Below are 19,671 nucleotides of genomic sequence, written 5' to 3' on the forward strand. Positions count from 1 at the left end.
AGCATATGTTAATAATCTCAGCAACTTAAGAGGCTGAAGCAGGGGGATCACAAATTTGAGGCCAACCTGGGCAATTATGGAGACTATTTCAAAAAATAAGAAGACAGACTGGGAATATAGTTCAGTGGCAAACTAAAAGGGAATAGGGGTAGTGGTGGAACATAGTCAATTATTCTGCTGTTTCCTAAGTTGGGTTTGCACCTGCTTCCTCCGGACTAGATGTGTTTTGCTTGTTGGATGTGTCTGGTCCTTGGTGTGTTCTGTCAAGACTCTGGTGAGTCTGTTTTCCCACACTGGTGATGTTAGTTCCTGGCACTTGGTTGTGATGTTGTCCGCTAGCTTTCTCCACAGTAGAATTATGATCCTCTCCTTTACCTATGGTTTTAGTTTCTAAGGTTTTGGTTATCCATGGTCAACTGCTTTGAAAAAATGCAGTGGAAAATTCTAGAAGTAAGCAATTCATGAGTTTTAAATGGCTGTTAATATAGTATATTGTTGTAACTTGTTATTAAATATTGTCAGTGTCTTAGTCTGCCTAATTTGTAAGCTAAGCATTAAGATATGTGTCAAATAGGAAAAAACATAGTACATGGAGGGTTTGGTACTATCCACAGTTTCAGGATTCACTGGGGGCTAGGAGATGCCATGCAGATGGGGTGTTGCTATAATAGACAGCTTATGAGGAGACACTTCATGGCCTTATAAATGCCAAGTTCTGTGTTTGTTATCTCCCCCTGGCTGTGGTGCACTTGCTACCTGCTGTGGTGGAGAGTCTCACGTGTGCTCTTTGTTTTTTTCCCCAGTGGTGATCATGTGTGCCAGTGGGGACACCATCCGGAGCATCATGCTGGCAGCACACAGACATGGCATGACCAGTGGAGACTATGCCTTCTTCAACATTGAACTCTTCAACAGCTCTTCCTATGGTAACTCTGCTTCCAGATTTCCCTCTCACTGCCAAGTTGTCTGTGTCAGCTTTCTGTTGTGTGCAACTTCCAAGGAGGGAAGGTTATTTTGGCTCATGGTTTCAGTCCATGGTTGCTTGACCCTGTTCCTTTATGCCTGTCATAGAAAAATATATCATGGCAAAAGGGCATGGTGGAAAGACCTGTTTACTTTATGGTAGCTGGGAGGCAAAGAGAGTCAGTAACAGGCTGGTATCACCATGACTCTATAAGGGCACACTTTCAGTGACCTAACTTCTTCCAACTAGGCTTTGACTCATCAAGTGTCCATTCTTTCCCAATAGCTCCATGGCAACCACTAAGCTTTCAACACATGCCCATAGGGGGCATCTGAGATCAAATCAGAGCTGTGTCAAAGAGGGATTATGAGGATGATGAAAAAATTTGAGTTATGCCCAAAAATGTGATCTCCATAAATATGCTTTTGAAATGTGATTCTGAGCAAGACTATATGAATGCTCTGCTCTATGTTATGACAACATCTCATAATTCCTCAAATTTTTTTCCTCTGACGACTTGAGGAGAGCAAAAGTATGTATTCATGGTGTCAAGGTACTTGTCTGGGGATCAACATAGCCCAGTCCCACACTCCAGGTGGTTAAAATGCAAGGCCTGAAGACCCCTTGTCCAGTTCTTTCTCAGCTGAAAGTTGCTACCACTGAAATAGACAGTCAGAATAATTTCAGTGAGCCATGGGTAGAATCTGAACTAGAATGGAACAGATTATAATACACCAAGATAGGACATGTCAAAGTATGTCATACTTGTCACATGTACTGGTTTTTAGACACTTCATGTTAGCAATATGAACATGTATATATTTATACACATTACACATATGTTTAAAATGAGTCACAATGTGAAATAAAATAGCTATTTCTGTAAATTGAGATAAAGACATTTGAATGCCACTGCTCATAGCCCCCTTCCTTTCTGATCACTGTGCCTTTAGCCTCTCCTATGCAGAATTTTGGGAGCTAGGACCATGGCATTTAATTCTTTATGATGGATCTAAGGAAGTTCCCAGGTCCCTGTTTAGAAGGTGTTAAAGGAGGCTATCATGATAGCAGGTATAGAACATTTTCTTTTCAGTGTGATTATGGCTTTCTCTAAAGTTCATTATGAGGGCTACAGATGTTTCCTCAATCCTGTAAGCTGGGATACTCGAAGTTGAGCAATTCTTAGGGAATGAAAATGTGCAGATCACAAATGACGCTTATTCCGAGCTCTACTTCCCAGTTCCTGTGGCTGTATGCAGTTACACAGGATCTAAATCTTCAAACATACACTCTGGTCTCCTGCCCTGATACCTTGGCTTGCTCAAACAGTATTACTGTGTATATACAGATGATACACTGTGCTTACCATGGATATAAAGAAAAAACTGATGAAACTGCTTCCTGCAGTGGTGAAACTGGACACGTGAGGCTTACAGGATGAAAGCCCTACTTTGCCCTCCTAATTGTGGCAACAATCTTTCCCCTATAAAAGTGCATTTATAATGTGTATTTTCATGCCTTGTCTGTCTAGTACCTAATGCAAACAATAGGCGTCGGACTTCCTTCTATACACGGACCCAGCTTGAATTGATTTTTTCCTATTCATAAGTATGGTATAAAATTTGGAAACCAGAAAAGTGAAGAGAAGAAAATAAGTTTTTATTTATTCACCCAGGTAAAAGTATACTAATAATTTTAGAAGTATATTATTCTTTTTAAAATAAGTATATCTTATAAAATATATTTTAATAGAATTATCATACTCTTTGGTATAATTATATAGTATTTTTTAATGTTTACATACTATTTGTATTCACTTTATTATTTTTCAATGTATATGTTTCTAGCTTTTTGCTCTTAAGAACAATGCTGCATTGAGTAACTGTGTATGTGGACACGCGCATATTAACTCACATATTTACATATATGCTATTTATGAGATACATTTTTAGAATTAAAATTGCTGGCTCAAATATTACATACATTAATTTTGACAGACATTGCTAAGATTGTGACAAAGAGGTTTACCAGTTTATACTTTTCCAACAATATATGAGATTTTCTGATTTTTTACAGTCTGTCAGACCTGCATGATCTTTCAAATTATTTTAATTATCTGAATTTCTTTTTATGTTCACCAACAGAGTTTTGCAGTTTGCTTTTCTTAACATAGCTATTTTAAAGTTAGTTTCTAAATTTTATTCATATCAAATAAACCACTTTAAAAGGAAAAATTCTGCAGCTGGTAGCATATTCATAATACTATGCAACCACTATCTTTTAAATTAATATCATTCTTAACTTATGTATCATGACTATAGCACACTTACTAGGTAAAATATAATGGTTTGATACATGTTTGCAATGTTTGGTGATGAAATCAAATGAATCAACATATCTATCACCTCATTTATTTGATATTTTTGTTATATATTTAAAATTTAACTTCATTATTTTAAAATATTTACATTATGTATCATTTATATTGAGTTTATTCTTGCACAGGCATTTTATGGTTTTGGTTGTTATTATGATCGTGATTTTGTTATATTTTCTAGCTGTATAGAAATATTCTGATTTTTCTTGTTTTGCGACAGTTTCATTTACTGATCCCTCTGTTCTAATTGTTTCTGTGTAATTTTTACCTAACAACAGCAATTTTTCCTTTTTTTTTGATAACTGGACATCTTATTTCTTATTCTTTTCATATTACATTGTCAAGACTCTCAAAGACAATGGCATTTATTTGGTAATAAAAACGATAATAGTATCTTTAATATCTGATTTCCTGTCTTGAAGTATGCTCCAAAGTGTATTTTTATTCTTAGTATTTCACATGTGAGTTTTAAAATATGGAATGAATTTTTATTTTATCAAATATATTTGACTCATTACTTTTATAAATTTTCTAACCTTATGCTATAATGATACTTTAATTAAGTGTACTTTATCATGATGATTTTTCAGATAAATTGTTGAATTTAAGGTTTTAGTATTTTATTTAAGATCTTGAATCCATATTCATGAGTGAGCTTGGACAGTAATTTTCTTACCTTAAGGTGATACTGCCTGATTTGAATGTCAGGCTACATTAGCTGTATAGAATTAACTGGGATGCTTTCCACTGTTTTCCATACTTTTGAACAATTGATATACCATGAGAATATACCTGGAATTATGGAAATCAATTTTATATTTGGAATTCACTTATTTATTTATTTTTAATACCAGGGATTGAACTCACGATCTTGAGCTTGCTAGGCAGTCACTTGTGCCACTGAGCTAAATCCTTGGTTCTCACTTATTTTTTTTTTAATTTTATTTTAAATAAGAGAAAACCAAGGAAAATAAAATAGAATAAAACCAATCAAAACAAACCAATGTAAATGATATAGGACTTCAAAACATTATAAATCAACAAATAGTTACTATAATGCCTTTTGTTGTCTTCAAAATAGCTGCAGATACCTTTGAATGTCGTAAAAATAAAACAGAACAATAGAATAGAAACAGTAAAAACAAAACAGTGAATGCAATAGAAGACTTCAAAACAAGATAATAGTAAATCCAAAATGGCTACCATAATATATCTTGTTATCTTTGAAATAGCTGCCATTGGATATAACAAACAAACAAAAAAGAATAAAACCCAACTCAACAAAACAATGAATACAATACAGGACTTCAAAACAAGCCAATAGGGACTCAATAATGACCTCAGAAGGAGATCCTCCCTAGATGCTACACTACGTACCACTATCTTCTGAACAGATGATCAGACCACTAGCCCTAGACCTGTAAGGTCAGTGAAACACCAAAACACCTTAAGCATTGAATTGCATTTTACCTCAATAGCTATCATCACAGCCTATGGTCCTCTGGATCAGCTGGGCCCTTATTGGGGGGTGGTGATGAACAATTGTATTTCTTGTTTGTCAGACCACACGCCAGAAGGGGCTGGGGTCTGCTGTCCCCATGCTGGTGGTGGCTTGTGCATGGTGCTGGTTCTCCAGAGGGGCTTGCTTCTTGGTGAGGCCTTGTTCTCTCCCCCTGCAGTATTCGAATGGCTCTGACTTATGGGGAAAGGCTAGGATCTGGCTGTCCCCATGCTGGTGGCAGCCTCATATGGTGGTTCGCAGTGGGGGCTTCCTTCCTTCTTTTAGAGATAAATTTGTGGCAATTGTTTTTGTTTGGTGGTATTCAAACTCAGGACCTTGCACTTGCCAGGCTGTTGTTGTGCCACTGAGCTATTTCCCCCATGGGCAAGTTTTAAAAAAGTTTTTATTTTGAAACAATTATAGAAAACTTGCAAAAGTGATATATACTTTATGTATATATTTTATCAAGATCCTTCAATGTTAACAAGTTAAATAACCACAATAAAATTATCAAAACAAAAGGTTAATCCTACTAATAACCAAGCTAGAAGTCTTATTTAAATTTATCACACTTATCCTCCTAATGTTCTTGTTCTGCTCTGGAATCAGTCACAGCATCCTACACTGATTTAGCTGCTGTCTCCTCTAGTTTGCAATCATTGACACTTTTGATGTGTTATTGAGTAGAATAACTTTCTGTTTGGATTTATCTGATTTTTCCCACTATAGGATGAGTTTCATTTTCTGGCATGAATACTACAAAAATGACGCATCTTTCTTAATGTATAATACAACTGCATAAGAGGGATACTTTTTGTTGGTGATATTTGGACAATTTCTTCAAACTTAGTTTCCCTTGAGTTCAGTTTTTCTGCCTTTTGAAAGTTTAATTGCACAGAATTATATGGAGTGATCTTATATAATGTGCAAAGAGCACTTAGAGTTTCTGACTAAATTCTTATTTTTTCTTTTATACTATATTTGCTTAGACTGTGGACTCTGGGGTCAATCATCCTGAGAGCCATGTACTAACTCTTAACTCTAAGAGCCAAAGATTAATAGCTTAACCCTTAACTCTGTCATTTGTAAGTTTTTGTTCTAATGATACTAGTAGTACTCCCCTTATAGTATCAGACTGAGTAATAAGGGGATATATGTAAAACACCTAGAAAACTTCTTGGAATGTAAAAACTGGCTAATAAATATTAACCACATTCATTATTAGTCTCAGTTTACTTTGACCATTATATACGGTACTTTAAAAATTGTAAGTCTGCATTTTTATTTGGTAGTAGTTTTATAGATAGATCTAGGCTCATATATTCTGTTACCAAATTAACTACCTTTTATTTAATACATCCTATGGCCCTGGGTGGATTAGGAATTTTACTTGCATGCATATGTAAGTTGCTCGACTATAGTGATTGAAATAAATGTGGAGGTCTGTTCTCTCACCTGAAACAGTCCATAAATGAGAAGTCCAGGGCAAAGATGGGGTTCTATAAGTTCACCAGAAACACCAGTTTCTCCTATTTCCTGTTTCCTCAAACTCAGTGCTTGTATCCATCCTTAAGATCTAAGATGACAGCCAGGGTCCTAGGGATCACTTCTTAATTCTAGCCAAAACAAGGAAGACACAACTGGTAAATAGATATTCTTTCATTTGACTTGGTTTCCTTTGGAGGGTTCTTTGAAAAGTCCTATTCATTAATATATGGTTACATAGGATTAGTTCCTGGTTGCAAGGGAATTCAGAATTAAACAGAATTAGATTTTTAGCTGGACTACCAGATACCCTAAGTCAATTTGGAAATCTGTTAGTGAAAAGAACAGAGAATGGATATAGGAGGCAGGTGTCTTTGCCTTTCATAGACCCCAAAGCACTTTCCTCCTCACAGGAGAAGTAAACACAATCATGTGATGGGCAGTTATCTAATCCAAAATTCTGATGAACATCATTAATAAGGGACTTCTATGAGATCTTATGTTCTAATATTTACATACATGTTTATGAAAAGTTCTTTCAACCCACCTCGACTTATGTCACCTCACAACCAACCCTGTAAGTGCTCTAGAGAAAGGCCTATATATTAATCAGTATTTTCTTGACATTGGATTTTAAGAAGATATGTTGGTAGTGTTTCACTTTTTGCTGATTACTAGATTGTTTAGTCTTGGTGGGCACTCAACAAAATTCTCACATCTGCCCAAATTATGTAGTCACAGTTCAGTACATAATATGTTGTCAAGGAATTCAAATGATGAAAAATAAGATTTTAAAGACAAGTTTTTAGAAAAAAATCTAGAAACAAGATTATATATTTTCTTGTTGGCTTTCAAACAGTATCTGTTTTTGGTGGTGGAGCACCTGCCTGGCAAGTGCAAGGTCTTGAGTTAGATTCCCAGTTGGGATTTTCATCTACTGATGTTATCGTCTCAGAATGAAGGCTGGGGGAAAGTTATTTGGTCAATCCTGTGTGAGCCTATTAGAATTATTGTGGTGGGGAGTGGCTGAGCTGGAGGTCAGCGAACTCCTTGGGACCAGAGCAAGGCCAGTCCAGCAGGTGTCTGGCCTCGTTCCTTCCTGTTAATTACAGCACAGATAGCCCTGAGAATGCCACACTTTCAATGTTCTCAGCAAAACTCTGAGACCTTGCACTTTTGACGCCTTAGTGTGTGTCCCCCTTTTTTACTGTGTATAAATAAAGACATAGACTGTGCTGGGTGGTCACTACATCTCCATCAGAAAGGTGAGATTCCACCTGGTCCCAGCTTTCCTTTTAACGTGTGTCTAGTTTTTCTTAATTTCTCATCGCCTCCTCTGCACACCTCATTGGTTATGTGGGTTGCAGCCATTGTCCAGCTTTCTTGTCTTCCAGAAAACTCAGAGGGCACAATTTAAGGTGATACTAGAATATAACAGTAGTTGGTAAGGCAGGAAAATTAGACTATTCGACTGGCTACCAACGGAAACATAACCAAAACATTAGGGAGGGTTGGATTTGTAATATTTGGCTGTAAAAGTGATATACACCCATTAGAGTCAAATTGGAACCAAAAGAAAAGGAAGAATTCTCAGTTGTAACAAATGCTAAACAGTATTTTGGTACTTCTTCTTTTGATATTTTTTGACTGCTACTTTATTAAAATTTTCATCATTCACTGCCTGTGCAGTTTTATATCTTAGAATGACCCAAACTGATGAAATGAGTATGGATTGAACAGGGCAACAGTGTTTAGAGTCTTGGTTGCATTTTTCATTCTGTTGGTAATGTTTATTAGCTAACTGACTTCAGATATGTTGGCTCTCTTGAGCCTCAGTTTCCTCATCTGTAAGACAGGGACAGTACTTAAATCTTTTCATGAAGTTATGAGAACTGAAGAATGAAATAGTACAGGCAAAGTAGCTATACAGAGCTGTGCATACGGGCATCACACAGTAAGTGGTGGCATTATTATTGATGGGTATAACTGGCCAGCCTACCCCCATGGTAATGTAACCCCAAGATCATTTGGGGTGAGTGCGATGAGGTATGTAACAAACAGTAGGTTCAAGGAGCCACAGAGTCATGCAGCCAGCACAGGTCAAGATCAGTTATTACTTCTTGGGCAAATTTACTGATGTCCCATTTATTCATGCAAGCCATGCATACTGAAGGCTTACTGTATGGTGGGTGCTTGGTAAGTTTTGGGCACCATGGGAAGCACATTATGGCACCAGGGCTACCTCTCATTGGCACCATGTTCTTGGCCATAGGATTGTCCCACATAGGACTTAGTTGCTGAGCAGGCTACTTTCCCTTTCATAAATATTTTCTACCCTCCCAATTCTCAAGGTAAGCTTGTTTCTCTATGACATTTAAAAACAAAATAAACAAAACAAAGAAAGGCAAAGCAAGGTATGTCTGCTTTCCCTTATCCTGAAAAAACTGCAAAGAATTACCTTATTTTATTTTCTAACTAGCAAACTTCTTTCTCATCTTAATCTTCTGGTGGGTATCAGTGTCATATTCTTTTTTTTTTTTTTGTCTTTTTCCTTTTTATCGGTACCAGAGATTGAACTCACAACTGCCTGCTTGCAAGGCAGGTGCTTATGCCGCTGAGCTAAATCCCCAGCCCCAGTGTCATATTCTTGAGTGCTTTTCTCAAGGTCATCGATGGCCTTCTCATTGCCAAATCCATGAGCCTCACCTGGGACCATGCCCCCATGCCTTCAATGCACTGGGTGACCTCCGGTATGTTAATCTCTTTGAGCTTTCTGTGATCATGGCTACGTTCTGTTCTGTGTTGCCCAGTATGGTAGCCACTGGCCACATCTAGCTCTTGAGCATTTGAAATGTGGCAAATGTGACCCAGAAACTGAGCTTTTCATTTCAATTAATTTAAATTTAAGTAGTCACACATGTGACTGGTCATTGCAATGCTAGCAGTGTGGCTCTAGAGCATCCAGCGGTGTCTGGAAACCCTATGCTCCTAGCTATGATGATCCAGCATTCTTCTGGTTCTCTGTGAGCTCTTCTCTGCCTCCTCTGACTCCTTCTGCCCACTAAAAATAGCTTCCCCCAAGTGGCTGTGCTTGGTCCTTCTCTCTCTCTCTTCCTGCAATCTTTCTTATCCAGATCCAGCAGCCCCTGGGCTCTAATAATGAGCTCTGTGGAAATGACACCCAACACTCTCTCTAGCCCTCTCCTGCTCCTCTTTCTGGCTTCAGGCTGCTATCTCCATCCCCAGCCTGCTGGCATCACTTGAGCATCCTGCAGTCACCTTGGGTTTACTATGACCCTAGCTGAAGCCATTGTTTCCAAGTCCACCTAGTCTGTTCCTCCTCCACGTGACTCTTCCAGTGATCACCATTTTCTTGTTCTCGGAGTCATCTGTGATATGCTTCCCTCTCTGTTGCTGGTCTTTCCCTAACCGTCACTAGTCTTGGGATTCCTCCTGCACAATCCTCTGCTTTCATTTGCAAAGCCTCTCACTCTTTTCATGATTATAAAAGTAGTAAATATTTATGATAGAAAATTTACTACATTTATAAAAATAAAAAAAAACCCTCAAACAAATGACAACAACAAAACGAAACAAAACAAAACCATCCAAAAACAAGAAAGAAAAAAAGAAAACTTGGTCATAAATGTAACCACCCAGATAATGTTTTCTTTTCTTTTTTCGGTGTGTGACTTCCTACCTGTGACCTCTCGTAACCTAGTGTCTGGATTACTGTGGCTGTGAACCTTCAGTGTCTCTGCACTCTAATCCACTGCTATTTCCCAAGCCGTGATTCTCATCACATCACTCTTCCGTCCTGCTCATAAATCTCCAGAGGCACCCAGTTGTCTACTGAATTAAATTTGTCTCCACTGGCAGGGTGTTATGCCAACCCGACTTGGCCTTCTTCACGTGCAGCAGCACTAATACGGGAGACATTCCTGACACATCATAGTAAGACGTGACTGTGAAGGTTGGAAGTCATGCTTGTGAACAGATACCGATTTAATTTGGCTTAAATTTATTATGTACTATTGTTTCCACTCACTGGAAAACCGAACTCCAAAAATAGTTACCTAGTAGATTGTTGTAGACATGTTTATTAGGATAAACTTTGTATCTTTTTTTTTTCTGAGACAGGATCTTACTCTGTAATTCAGACTGGTCTTAAACTCGCTGTGTAGCCCAGGCTAGCCAACCTTGAACTCACAGTGATCTTCCTACCTCATCCTTCCTAGTTCTGGGATTACAAGCCTGTGCCACCACACCCAGCAAGATTTCACATCTTTTTAGAAAAATTTGTTTGCCTCCTTTTGGTAACACATAATTGCTATTTGTAGTTCAATGTGTATTTTATAATTTCACAGCATAAAGCCCTATGGGTTAAGTATTTCCTTTCTTTTTTTTTTTAACCAATACCAATATGATTTTATTGGAATATGGAATGTAAACAGATTCTTCAAACAAACGCTCTAATCTTCAAAAAACATATGGCATTATTAAATAGTTAGTGAAGAAATCCTAAGTGTGATATGGTGCCAGACTCCTCCAGCTCTAGCCCAGGCATGGTAGGTCCCCAGAGCTGTCGCAATAGCTCTGTAGCTGGGGAAAAGAGGATGATGGCAAATCATGTTGTTGACAAGTCCCCAACAGGGGACAGCCTGAAATCAGCCCATTCTCTCACTTTCTCTGTTTTAAAATAAAACCTAGCTTTCTTTGCTAATGTCAGGTTAGCACAGCAGATCCAAAGCTTTAATGCTGGCCCCAGGAGGTCCACTTTTATCCCCAGTCTCCTGCATATTTGTGTCCTCTCAGTTGCTGGAGTTATGGGATGGCCTTGCCCATACAATATCAGTAACTGCATTTGAAAAAACTTACCTTTCCCTTTTTCTATGTCACACATCAGTACACAAAATATACATTACCCCATGACAATTTCTAGCTGTAATTAATTATTTCCTTTCTTATGCCCCCGAGAGATTTCTTTCCCAGAGCCAAGAAACTCTTACTCTCCTAGCTGAAGAAATACCACTTCTGTTGAGTATTGAGACCCTGCATCAGTGAAAAATGAACCTGGAGCTGTTTTTGAAGGCCTACAGAAAATGGAGTCTTTCATGGGACGAAATGTTCTGGGCAGTCTTAGAATCTGGGTCTTCCTGGCTGGCTGAATTCTGCTCTTTGGCAAATGCTACGTTGTCTGTGTCTTAGGACCGAGCACCCTGCTGGGTGTCCCCAGCTCTGTCAGCATAAGCATGGCTCAGTTCAGACTGGGGTCTCTTTGGGATTTGGGAGGATGTGCAGGAAGACGAGGACTCCGTCAAGTTTGGTCTGGTGGCTTGTAATATAATCTTGTGTTCATTGAGTATGGGTCTGGTCCTTAACGAATTCTGTGCTCAGTTCTGTCTTATTTTGTAGCAGCTCCTTGGCATGTAGTAAGCCATTAATAAATGGCTGCTATTATTAGGATTATGATTATACAGATGCCTCCACAAACATATTCTTTGGCTCTACTCTTCTCATGCTTTAGACTGAGGCTCCTGGCTGCCTGCTGAATGTCATACACGTTTGCACCTTTGCCCATGCTGTGGGCTCTGCCAGGCATATCTTTCCACCCTCCTCTCCCCCTACTAAAATCCTATCCCCACATTTAGTACCAGGCTAATGCCTTCTCCTCACATGGCTCCTTCTGCTTAGCTGGAACTCTAGCCTCTTCCTCCATACTCCGCATTCTTTCTACTCTCCTCTCCATAGTAAGCTGCTAGTCCCACCCTATCCTAGCTTCAGTTATTCATATGTGACTGTAAGTTTCTCTCTTGAATTTGGTGGGAGCTACTCAAGAGATATATGATCCTCATCATGGCTATTATAGAACTTTGCATGTAACATGTGCACTGTTTAGACACCTTTGTGTGATGCAGGCTGTGGTAGAAACTCCAGAGGCACGAGGTCTTTTTTGAAATTCTGAAAGAGCAGAGGCAGTGCCACAAAACTGGCCACATGTTCCAGGGACATCCTTGCTGCAAAGCTCTCGGGCTGCAGAAATATACTGTGGATGGGGAGCTCAAGGTACACAGATGCTGTGTTTAGCAAGTTGTATTCCTTGTTGTATTTTGAGATACTTCCTGAACTCATGATGAAATTCATAGAAGAAAACCCAACTTATTATTGTTAAAAAAGGCTCATCTTGCCTTTTGGAGCCCTGAAAGTCACATTTTTTTTCCAAAAAATGAAATAAAAAGAATATTTTTTCTTCATGTGAAAACTCATTAATTTTGTGAAAGAGAGAGCTATGAAACAGCAGGCCAATATTTTAGTGCCCCAGTTTCCTCATCTGTAAAGTATAAAAGATAATAGGGTCTTACAGGGTCTTACATGAGAATTGTATGAGTTTGTATATAAAGTGCTCAAAATAGAGCTTTTATCATTACTATCTGCATGCTTAATATACTTATTACCATTGATGCACTGATGAAATTTGCCCCAAAAATAATTTAATGATGTCACCAGGATCAGAGAGACACAAATCCTCAAATTCACCTAAGCTACTTTGCACCCTGGAGAGATGCAACAAATATCAACCCAGACTTTTTTCTTTAAACCATGCCAACTTTATAATGCTTGTGCCTCTCCATTGTTGTGCATTGCTGTAACCTTCTACCCTGTGCCTACCTAGTAGCAAATTGGTTCATTCCGCAGTTGACGTAGATGTTAACAAAATAAATATGACTGGAAGGGAACAAGACTTGCTTCTTAATTCTGCAGTCCTGCAATACTGGAGGAGGGCTGAAAATTGCAGTTACATGGTAATCATAAGGCAATCACATCAAAAGAGCTTTTCTTTCTCTTTTACATCTCAAAGGGACATGTGTCCTAAGAATCTTCTTCTCCTTTAATGGTCTTGACATTGTCACTTAACATTCAAGAGCAAAACTATGACAATAACTCTTGACCTGGCTGCCAGAAGTAACATGAAGAGACACATCACAGCTGAAAAGAGAGAATGGCCTCTTTATGGTGACTGGCTTGGAATTATAAATATTTTTATTTCTCCCGTAGGAGATGGCTCGTGGAAGAGAGGAGACAAACATGACTTTGAAGCTAAGCAAGCGTACTCATCCCTCCAAACAGTCACTCTACTGAGGACCGTGAAACCTGAGTTTGAGAAGTTTTCCATGGAGGTGAAAAGTTCTGTTGAGAAGCAAGGGCTCAATGAGGATTACGTAAGTGCTTAATTATGAACCTGGCCCTTCAGCATCCTGAAAACAGTCTTCTAATTAAATCAGAAGTGACAAAGTGTCCCATTCTGAGCCATTCAAAAATTCCGAGTTCAGGTCTGAAAGTCACCGCTGCCTTCCATGTGTTTTTTTCTGGCTAGTTTCACTCCCCCCAACCCCCCTCACCATACCTCCATCATTTCTGGCCTTCACTGATGCTTTTTAAACTACTGCAGGGATGAAAATCACCTTTTTTCGGGGGACTGTAGTGTGCGGTGCAGAATGTCTGCAGAGATTCCATCTGTGTTTGTGGTCCTCCATTTGGGACGGGCTGGGGGAGAAAGTGGTTGAAGCAATGAAGTCTTGCTTGCCTCATTTCTCCAAAGCTTGGTGGCAGAAGATGGTTTGGGTTTTAGAAGGCTCTTTCTCTTGGCAACTCGTCCTCACTTCATGGCTAGTATGCTTGTCTGTCTTGCTCCCCCTTCTGTTGTAGGCAGCTCCCTATTTAAGTGTCTCAGGGTTTTCCATTCCTGTAGTGCTGTTACTAGATGCATTTTCAGGGTAGGTAGAGTCAGAAGCTTATACCAGGTTAAGTATTAAACAGAGGCGCTCATCTAAAAGACTGCACGGAAGGCAGATGACTACTTCCTGCGTCCATTGTTTGGGCTGTGCTTGGCACACTACAATGGCACATGCTTTCTCACAAGGCAGGGGCTCATTGAGAGGGTGTGCTGGTTTTCAAGGTGCTCACTCTGCACTGTCCTCCAAAGTGAACAAACAAACAAACCCCTTAATGATAGATAAATGGTGTTAATTTTCCCTGCCTAAATGTGATAGTGACTCAACCTTGCAAGAGATGGTCATTTCCAAACAGGATCACTCTTAAAAATCTTTAAAGTGAGCTGGGTTAACCTCACACAGACCTACATTCAGGACCTGTAAATAGCACTTTTTATCTGTGTGGTTTTTCATGTCTTATTCAGTCTTCCTGATTTTTTTTTTTTGATACCGGGAGTCGCACTCAGAACCTTGTGCTTGCTAGGCAGGTGCTGTGCCACTGAGCTATATCTCTGAAAGTCTTCCTGATTTAAATAACTCCTCTCTTTTGGGAAGATTACAAATAATTTATTTGATGGTGTTTTGCATTGTTGCTGTCAAAAAGTTGGAACTTAATAAATGGCACCTCTGTTGTATAGCTATTATAAGATTGTACTTATCTTTACAGGAATTTTCTATCAAAAACATACAAAGGGCCTTATAAACATGTTCATTAATGTTTTAAATATAATATACACATTCCATATAAAATACCCTTTAACTTCCTAAGTCCCGCTTTCCATTAGGAATGAGTCAAAAATGTGAATCATATGCATAATTTAAGATTTTGTAGTATACATGTTAAAAAAGGGAAAAGAAACAAAATAGGTGAAATTGATTTTAATAATATTTTATTTAAAGTAAAATATCATTTTAACATTAAATCAATATAAAAATTATTAAACTTGTTATTTCTTTTATTTTTTAAAGTCTCTGAAATCCAGAGCCTGTATTGCTGTATTTGACATTCACAGCAAATTGAGCCCTTGTCCAAGTACTAACTAATTAATGTCATTTGTTGCTATGGTGGTATTGGGCCGTGTGTTCTGGATTATGAAAGAAGTAGGCTTTCTGCAGCAAAGCCCAGATTTCAGGGAACCTGTGGTGATGTTGTCACAAGAACGTGAAAAGCACAAAGAGAAGTGAGCTTCCTCCCGTGATGCTACCAAAGGCGACTGCGCCCAAGTTGAAAACACCAAGATCTTTTACATATAGATCTGTATATTATTTTACTTTGTTAGGGTCACACTAAATTTATGATGAAAAACTCAACAATGCTTCCATTTTGTCTGATTTTCTCCTTGAGGCTGCTGAAGTTCAATGACTTCAGCATACATTGTTCAACATAATGATACTCCCAGGGCAAAGCTGGCATCTTAACACATGGCTGAGTCACGCTTCTTAGTCTTCAGTTACTCTGTGTTCACAGTATTAAGTCTTATTTTAGTGTTGGTCTAAGCAAAAAGACTCATTAGAGAGGCATACTTACTATCAAGGCCCATAATACATTCTAACCAAATACTACTACTCAGAGATTCTTAGCAGCCATGGATTATAGTACTGGTCTCCCTTCTGGAAGGACTATTAAAATTGAACTTTATCAATCAATCACTTTGAAATAGAAATTTGGGCTCATTATAACAGCTTATTCCAGTTCTGAAAGATGTTTTTCGGTGGTCATGGTGAGTCATGGGAGGGAGAAATGGGAGTTAAGAGTCGGGAATCGAGGCCCACATGGATGGCAGGCTTTGGTCTAGGGCAGCAGGAGATGCTGCACAAGAGTCCCGGGCTTCATTTGGGGCTCAGTTCTTTTTCTGACCTTTTGCGTATTCATGAGTTGTTCTGTCTGCTTGGGTCTCAGTTCCCAGTGCTCATCACGAGCCCTTCTGTTTCTTCCCTTTATCTCACATGCAGTACCTTGAGTGGACTCTTACTAGTTCTAAAATATACACTACATTTTCTAAACAATCACATTTCATGTGCATAGTAACTGTTTTGTTTCTTTTTAATTATTTTACTTTTATATATGCTTAATTAAAAATACATGCAATTTGAAGTATTCAATTAAAATTAAACATAAAAATTAAATTAACAATTTTAATGCCCTGGTAAGGACCACAATATGGTACTGACTTTAAGCAGTGTTAGTATTCACCTTAACTTTAAAATGAAGAACATGTAACAGATTTCATATCATTTAACCACTGCTTAAACATGATGTTACTTGTGGGGTTTTTGAGAGAGCTTATTAGATTATAGAAATTCTCTTTTATTTTTTGTTGTTGAAGTTTTTTTTTCAGAATGACAAATTTTTATCAGGATAAGTGCAACAAAAATAGTACAAGTACTAAGAATTCTTTAATGTAGAATAACAAAAGGCCTTGAAAATAGGTTTTTATTTTAGGCATCATAAATTGCATGGAAGCCTTTATTCTATTTCGTATATGTGAGTACCACATTCATATTAGTAAGTTGTCATCATCCTTGGGAAGGTTATCAGGTTCTCAAAATGCAAACATTTAAAATTTCAAAATGTTTATTGGCTAAAGTATTGGAAGGATGGAGTGGTAATTTTTTTAGTAGAATTAATATTCTATAATTTTCTTACTGAGTTTTGATGGATATAATTTTGCTTTTGTAAAATTCATCTCTTTTTCTCTCTTTCCCTTGATCTCTCTCTTTTTAAAATTTATTGCTTAATTGGGATTATTGAAGACTTACATGTAGTTTTAACATATAATGCAGAGATATCCCTGTGTATATTGCCTGATTTTGGCAATGATAACATTTTGAAAAATTATGTAGAAGATTCAGTCAGGATCCTGATGCAACAAACTGATCACACTCTCAGATTTCTTCTATGCAGTTGTATCACCTGTGTAGGTTTGGGTGTTGAATTTTATCAAGCGCCTTTTTAAAAACATATTGCAGCAATCTAATTCTTTATTCTGTAATAAGGTTATCACATGGTTAGTTGCACTACTAGATTTTTCTAATCTTAAACACCTCTGCATTCTTAGAATAACTCCAGTCTCTCTACTGCAAAACTTTGAGTTTCTTGCAAAGTTCATATATTTGAGAATATAATTATTATTAAACCTATACCTGCTTGATTAAGTGGAACTTTTCATGTTGGTTAGCTCAAAGGCTACTTGTTGGCCTGTAAATTCTTTTTTGCACTTTTGCACTTTTTTTCAAATTTGCACTACTGCGTCGAAAACCTGTGATTAGATGGTGCACGCGTGTGGTGTGATAGCAAATAGATCACTCAGGGTCAGGCTACCACTAGGGCTGTAAGTGTTACATATACTATTATTGTCCAGTTATTAGAACATGTACCTTGTCATGTGGTAGTGTGCCTGAGCACTCTAAGGTGGAGGATTTAGAACACGTACCGTATGACTGTGTCTCTACCATATATATTCCTTTAGGTAATATAATATTTTAAAATATTTGTCCTCTTGCTTATGAGCTGAGTGAAGTCTATTTCATTCTGATACATCATGCTTTGGTAGAGCACAGTGGCCACCGATGGAGCAGTATTATCCAGGCTTAAATATGCAGGCTTGGAGTTTCACAGATTTGGTTCTGCCTCTTACTAAGTACTTCTAATTTTGGACATGCTTATGAAACTCTGCCTTACTTTACTGACTGTAAAATGACAATAAAGTTTTAATTGATTAAGTTGCTGAAAGAACTCAAGAATTATATATAAATGATATTCAACCCTTGCCAGGCACTTAGTGCTCAATGGGTGGTAGCTATTATTTCTTTTACTTTCATTTTTTACACTCTAGGCCAATAAGTATGATGCTTCCTGCCCCTTTTATTCCTCCTCATCCTTTGGGTCTTCATCAGATACTACTGCCTCTTGACAGCCGGACTGTTACACTGCACTCTGCTCCTTTCTATCAGAACGTGCATCTCAGCTATAATCATACATCGATGTGTGGGATTTTGTATTTAACTTTGGTAGCTCCCAATCTCTGTGAGAGTAGGAACCATACACATTCGTGCTCATTCTATGCTTAGCACATGAGAGACAGCCTGTAAAAGTAACTGTTATTGCAAGTTGAGCATCCTTAGTTGGAAGATCTGAAATCTGAAATTCTCTCAAATCCTAAACATTTTGAGCACTGACATAATACCATGAGTGGAAAATTTCACACCTGACTTCATGTGGAGGGTTGAAGTCCAAAATGCAGATATATGACAATATATGAAATTGCCTTGATGCTATGTGTATAAGATATATATGAAACATGAGTGAATTTCATGTTTAGATTTGGGTCCTATCCCTATGATATCATCATGTATGTATCAAAATCCCAAAAAACCCATAACAAAACCACCAAACCTCTTGAAATCTAGACTATTCCTGGTCCTAAGCATTCCTAATTAGGGATAACCAACTTATTTTATGCTAATTTTCTTATTATTAAATAAGAAGGGCATGATAAATAACTCCCTTCTCATGCAGCAGTGGAAATGGAGGCTGAAGGAGATAGGGTGTCTTCTCAAATGTTACCAGTGTTCTGTAGTTAGTATGGCAAAGTTGGCTGGCAACCTTAGGTACACAAAATCAGGTGTTCAGTTTCACTCATACCGTGGGAGATATGTTGAGGGGTTAGTAAAAGCTTTCTGAAGACCATCTGGGGGTTCTCAGAAATATAAAGTGAGAAATAAATCTGCCCTGGAGAGGCCCTCTGGTATGTGTGGGGATCCAGGCATGGCTCTGATCAGTTTTACCAAGTGCCTTCCTAGTCTTCTCTGGTGGTTTTATTGAGTTGCCTACATGTGTAGTGGCTGTCACTCAAGCGCATCTTAGTAGAGGTGCTTGGCCTTTGACACACAAATGGCTCCAATTCCAGAGCACTGGTATTTGGTTTTAGAATACACTGCATAGTGGCCTAGCCAAGATTAGTTGTATCTTGTAGCTCCTGGGCCAGTGACTTTCTTTTTCCACTACATCAGTCTGACCCTTTGAGCAACAATGTGCCCAGTAAGGAGACAAACCCATGACCCGAAGATTAAGTGTCTCAGGCACTATGAGCGAGCCTGGCAAGAACCATGGGGTGAAGTATTTCCTTCCTTTCCTTGCACCCCCTCCTGCCCAAATACGCACTTTATGATATCAGTTCCTCTTCACTCTTTCACACACTTGACAAAGTCTGGCCAAGACTCTGTCTCTTCTTCATCTGTAGTCACCAGTTGTCCCAATTGTTCCCCTTGAGGTATAAGCCATCATTTCCTTGTCAACAGATGCTGTCTATTAAGTGCTACAGGTACAGTGGCTGTGAACCTGACTCTAGACAATGAGCAATCCCACTGGGGGTGGCGTCATCTGCCCCTTAAAACTTTTAAACAGTCATATAATAGGTAGCAAGGCCATGAGCTCTAGGATCCGCAAGAGCAAACCACTTTGATATGCTGATAACACTCACAGAAGTGTGAGCAGTTTAGCTTGCAGCAGATCAGTTGTAGGGTATGTGGGAAAATATGCACACTCCTAGGGAAATGAAATCCCGGGCAT

The 19,671-nt window shown here is 38.4% G+C and overlaps 1 protein-coding gene across 5 annotated transcripts in view; it reads left to right on the plus strand.

Annotated features, from left to right (window-relative positions):
* Npr3 (natriuretic peptide receptor 3) overlaps positions 1-19,671 on the plus strand; it is a 65,782-nt gene that overhangs the window by 11,929 nt on the left and 34,182 nt on the right. For all 5 annotated transcript variants that reach the window (XM_063258044.1, XM_023565267.2, XM_063258041.1 and 2 more), the window contains exons 2-3: positions 804-926; positions 13,384-13,547. In XM_063258044.1, coding sequence (XP_063114114.1) covers positions 812-926; positions 13,384-13,547 — 279 coding nt within the window. In that variant the 5' untranslated portion in view covers positions 804-811. The remainder of the gene's footprint in view (positions 1-803; positions 927-13,383; positions 13,548-19,671) is intronic.

The sequence above is a fragment of the Cavia porcellus genome, unplaced genomic scaffold (genome assembly GCF_034190915.1).
Source record: "Cavia porcellus strain 051 isolate PalLab524CR breed Dunkin Hartley unplaced genomic scaffold, mCavPor4.1 scaffold_11, whole genome shotgun sequence".
Lineage (NCBI taxonomy): Eukaryota > Metazoa > Chordata > Mammalia > Rodentia > Caviidae > Cavia > Cavia porcellus.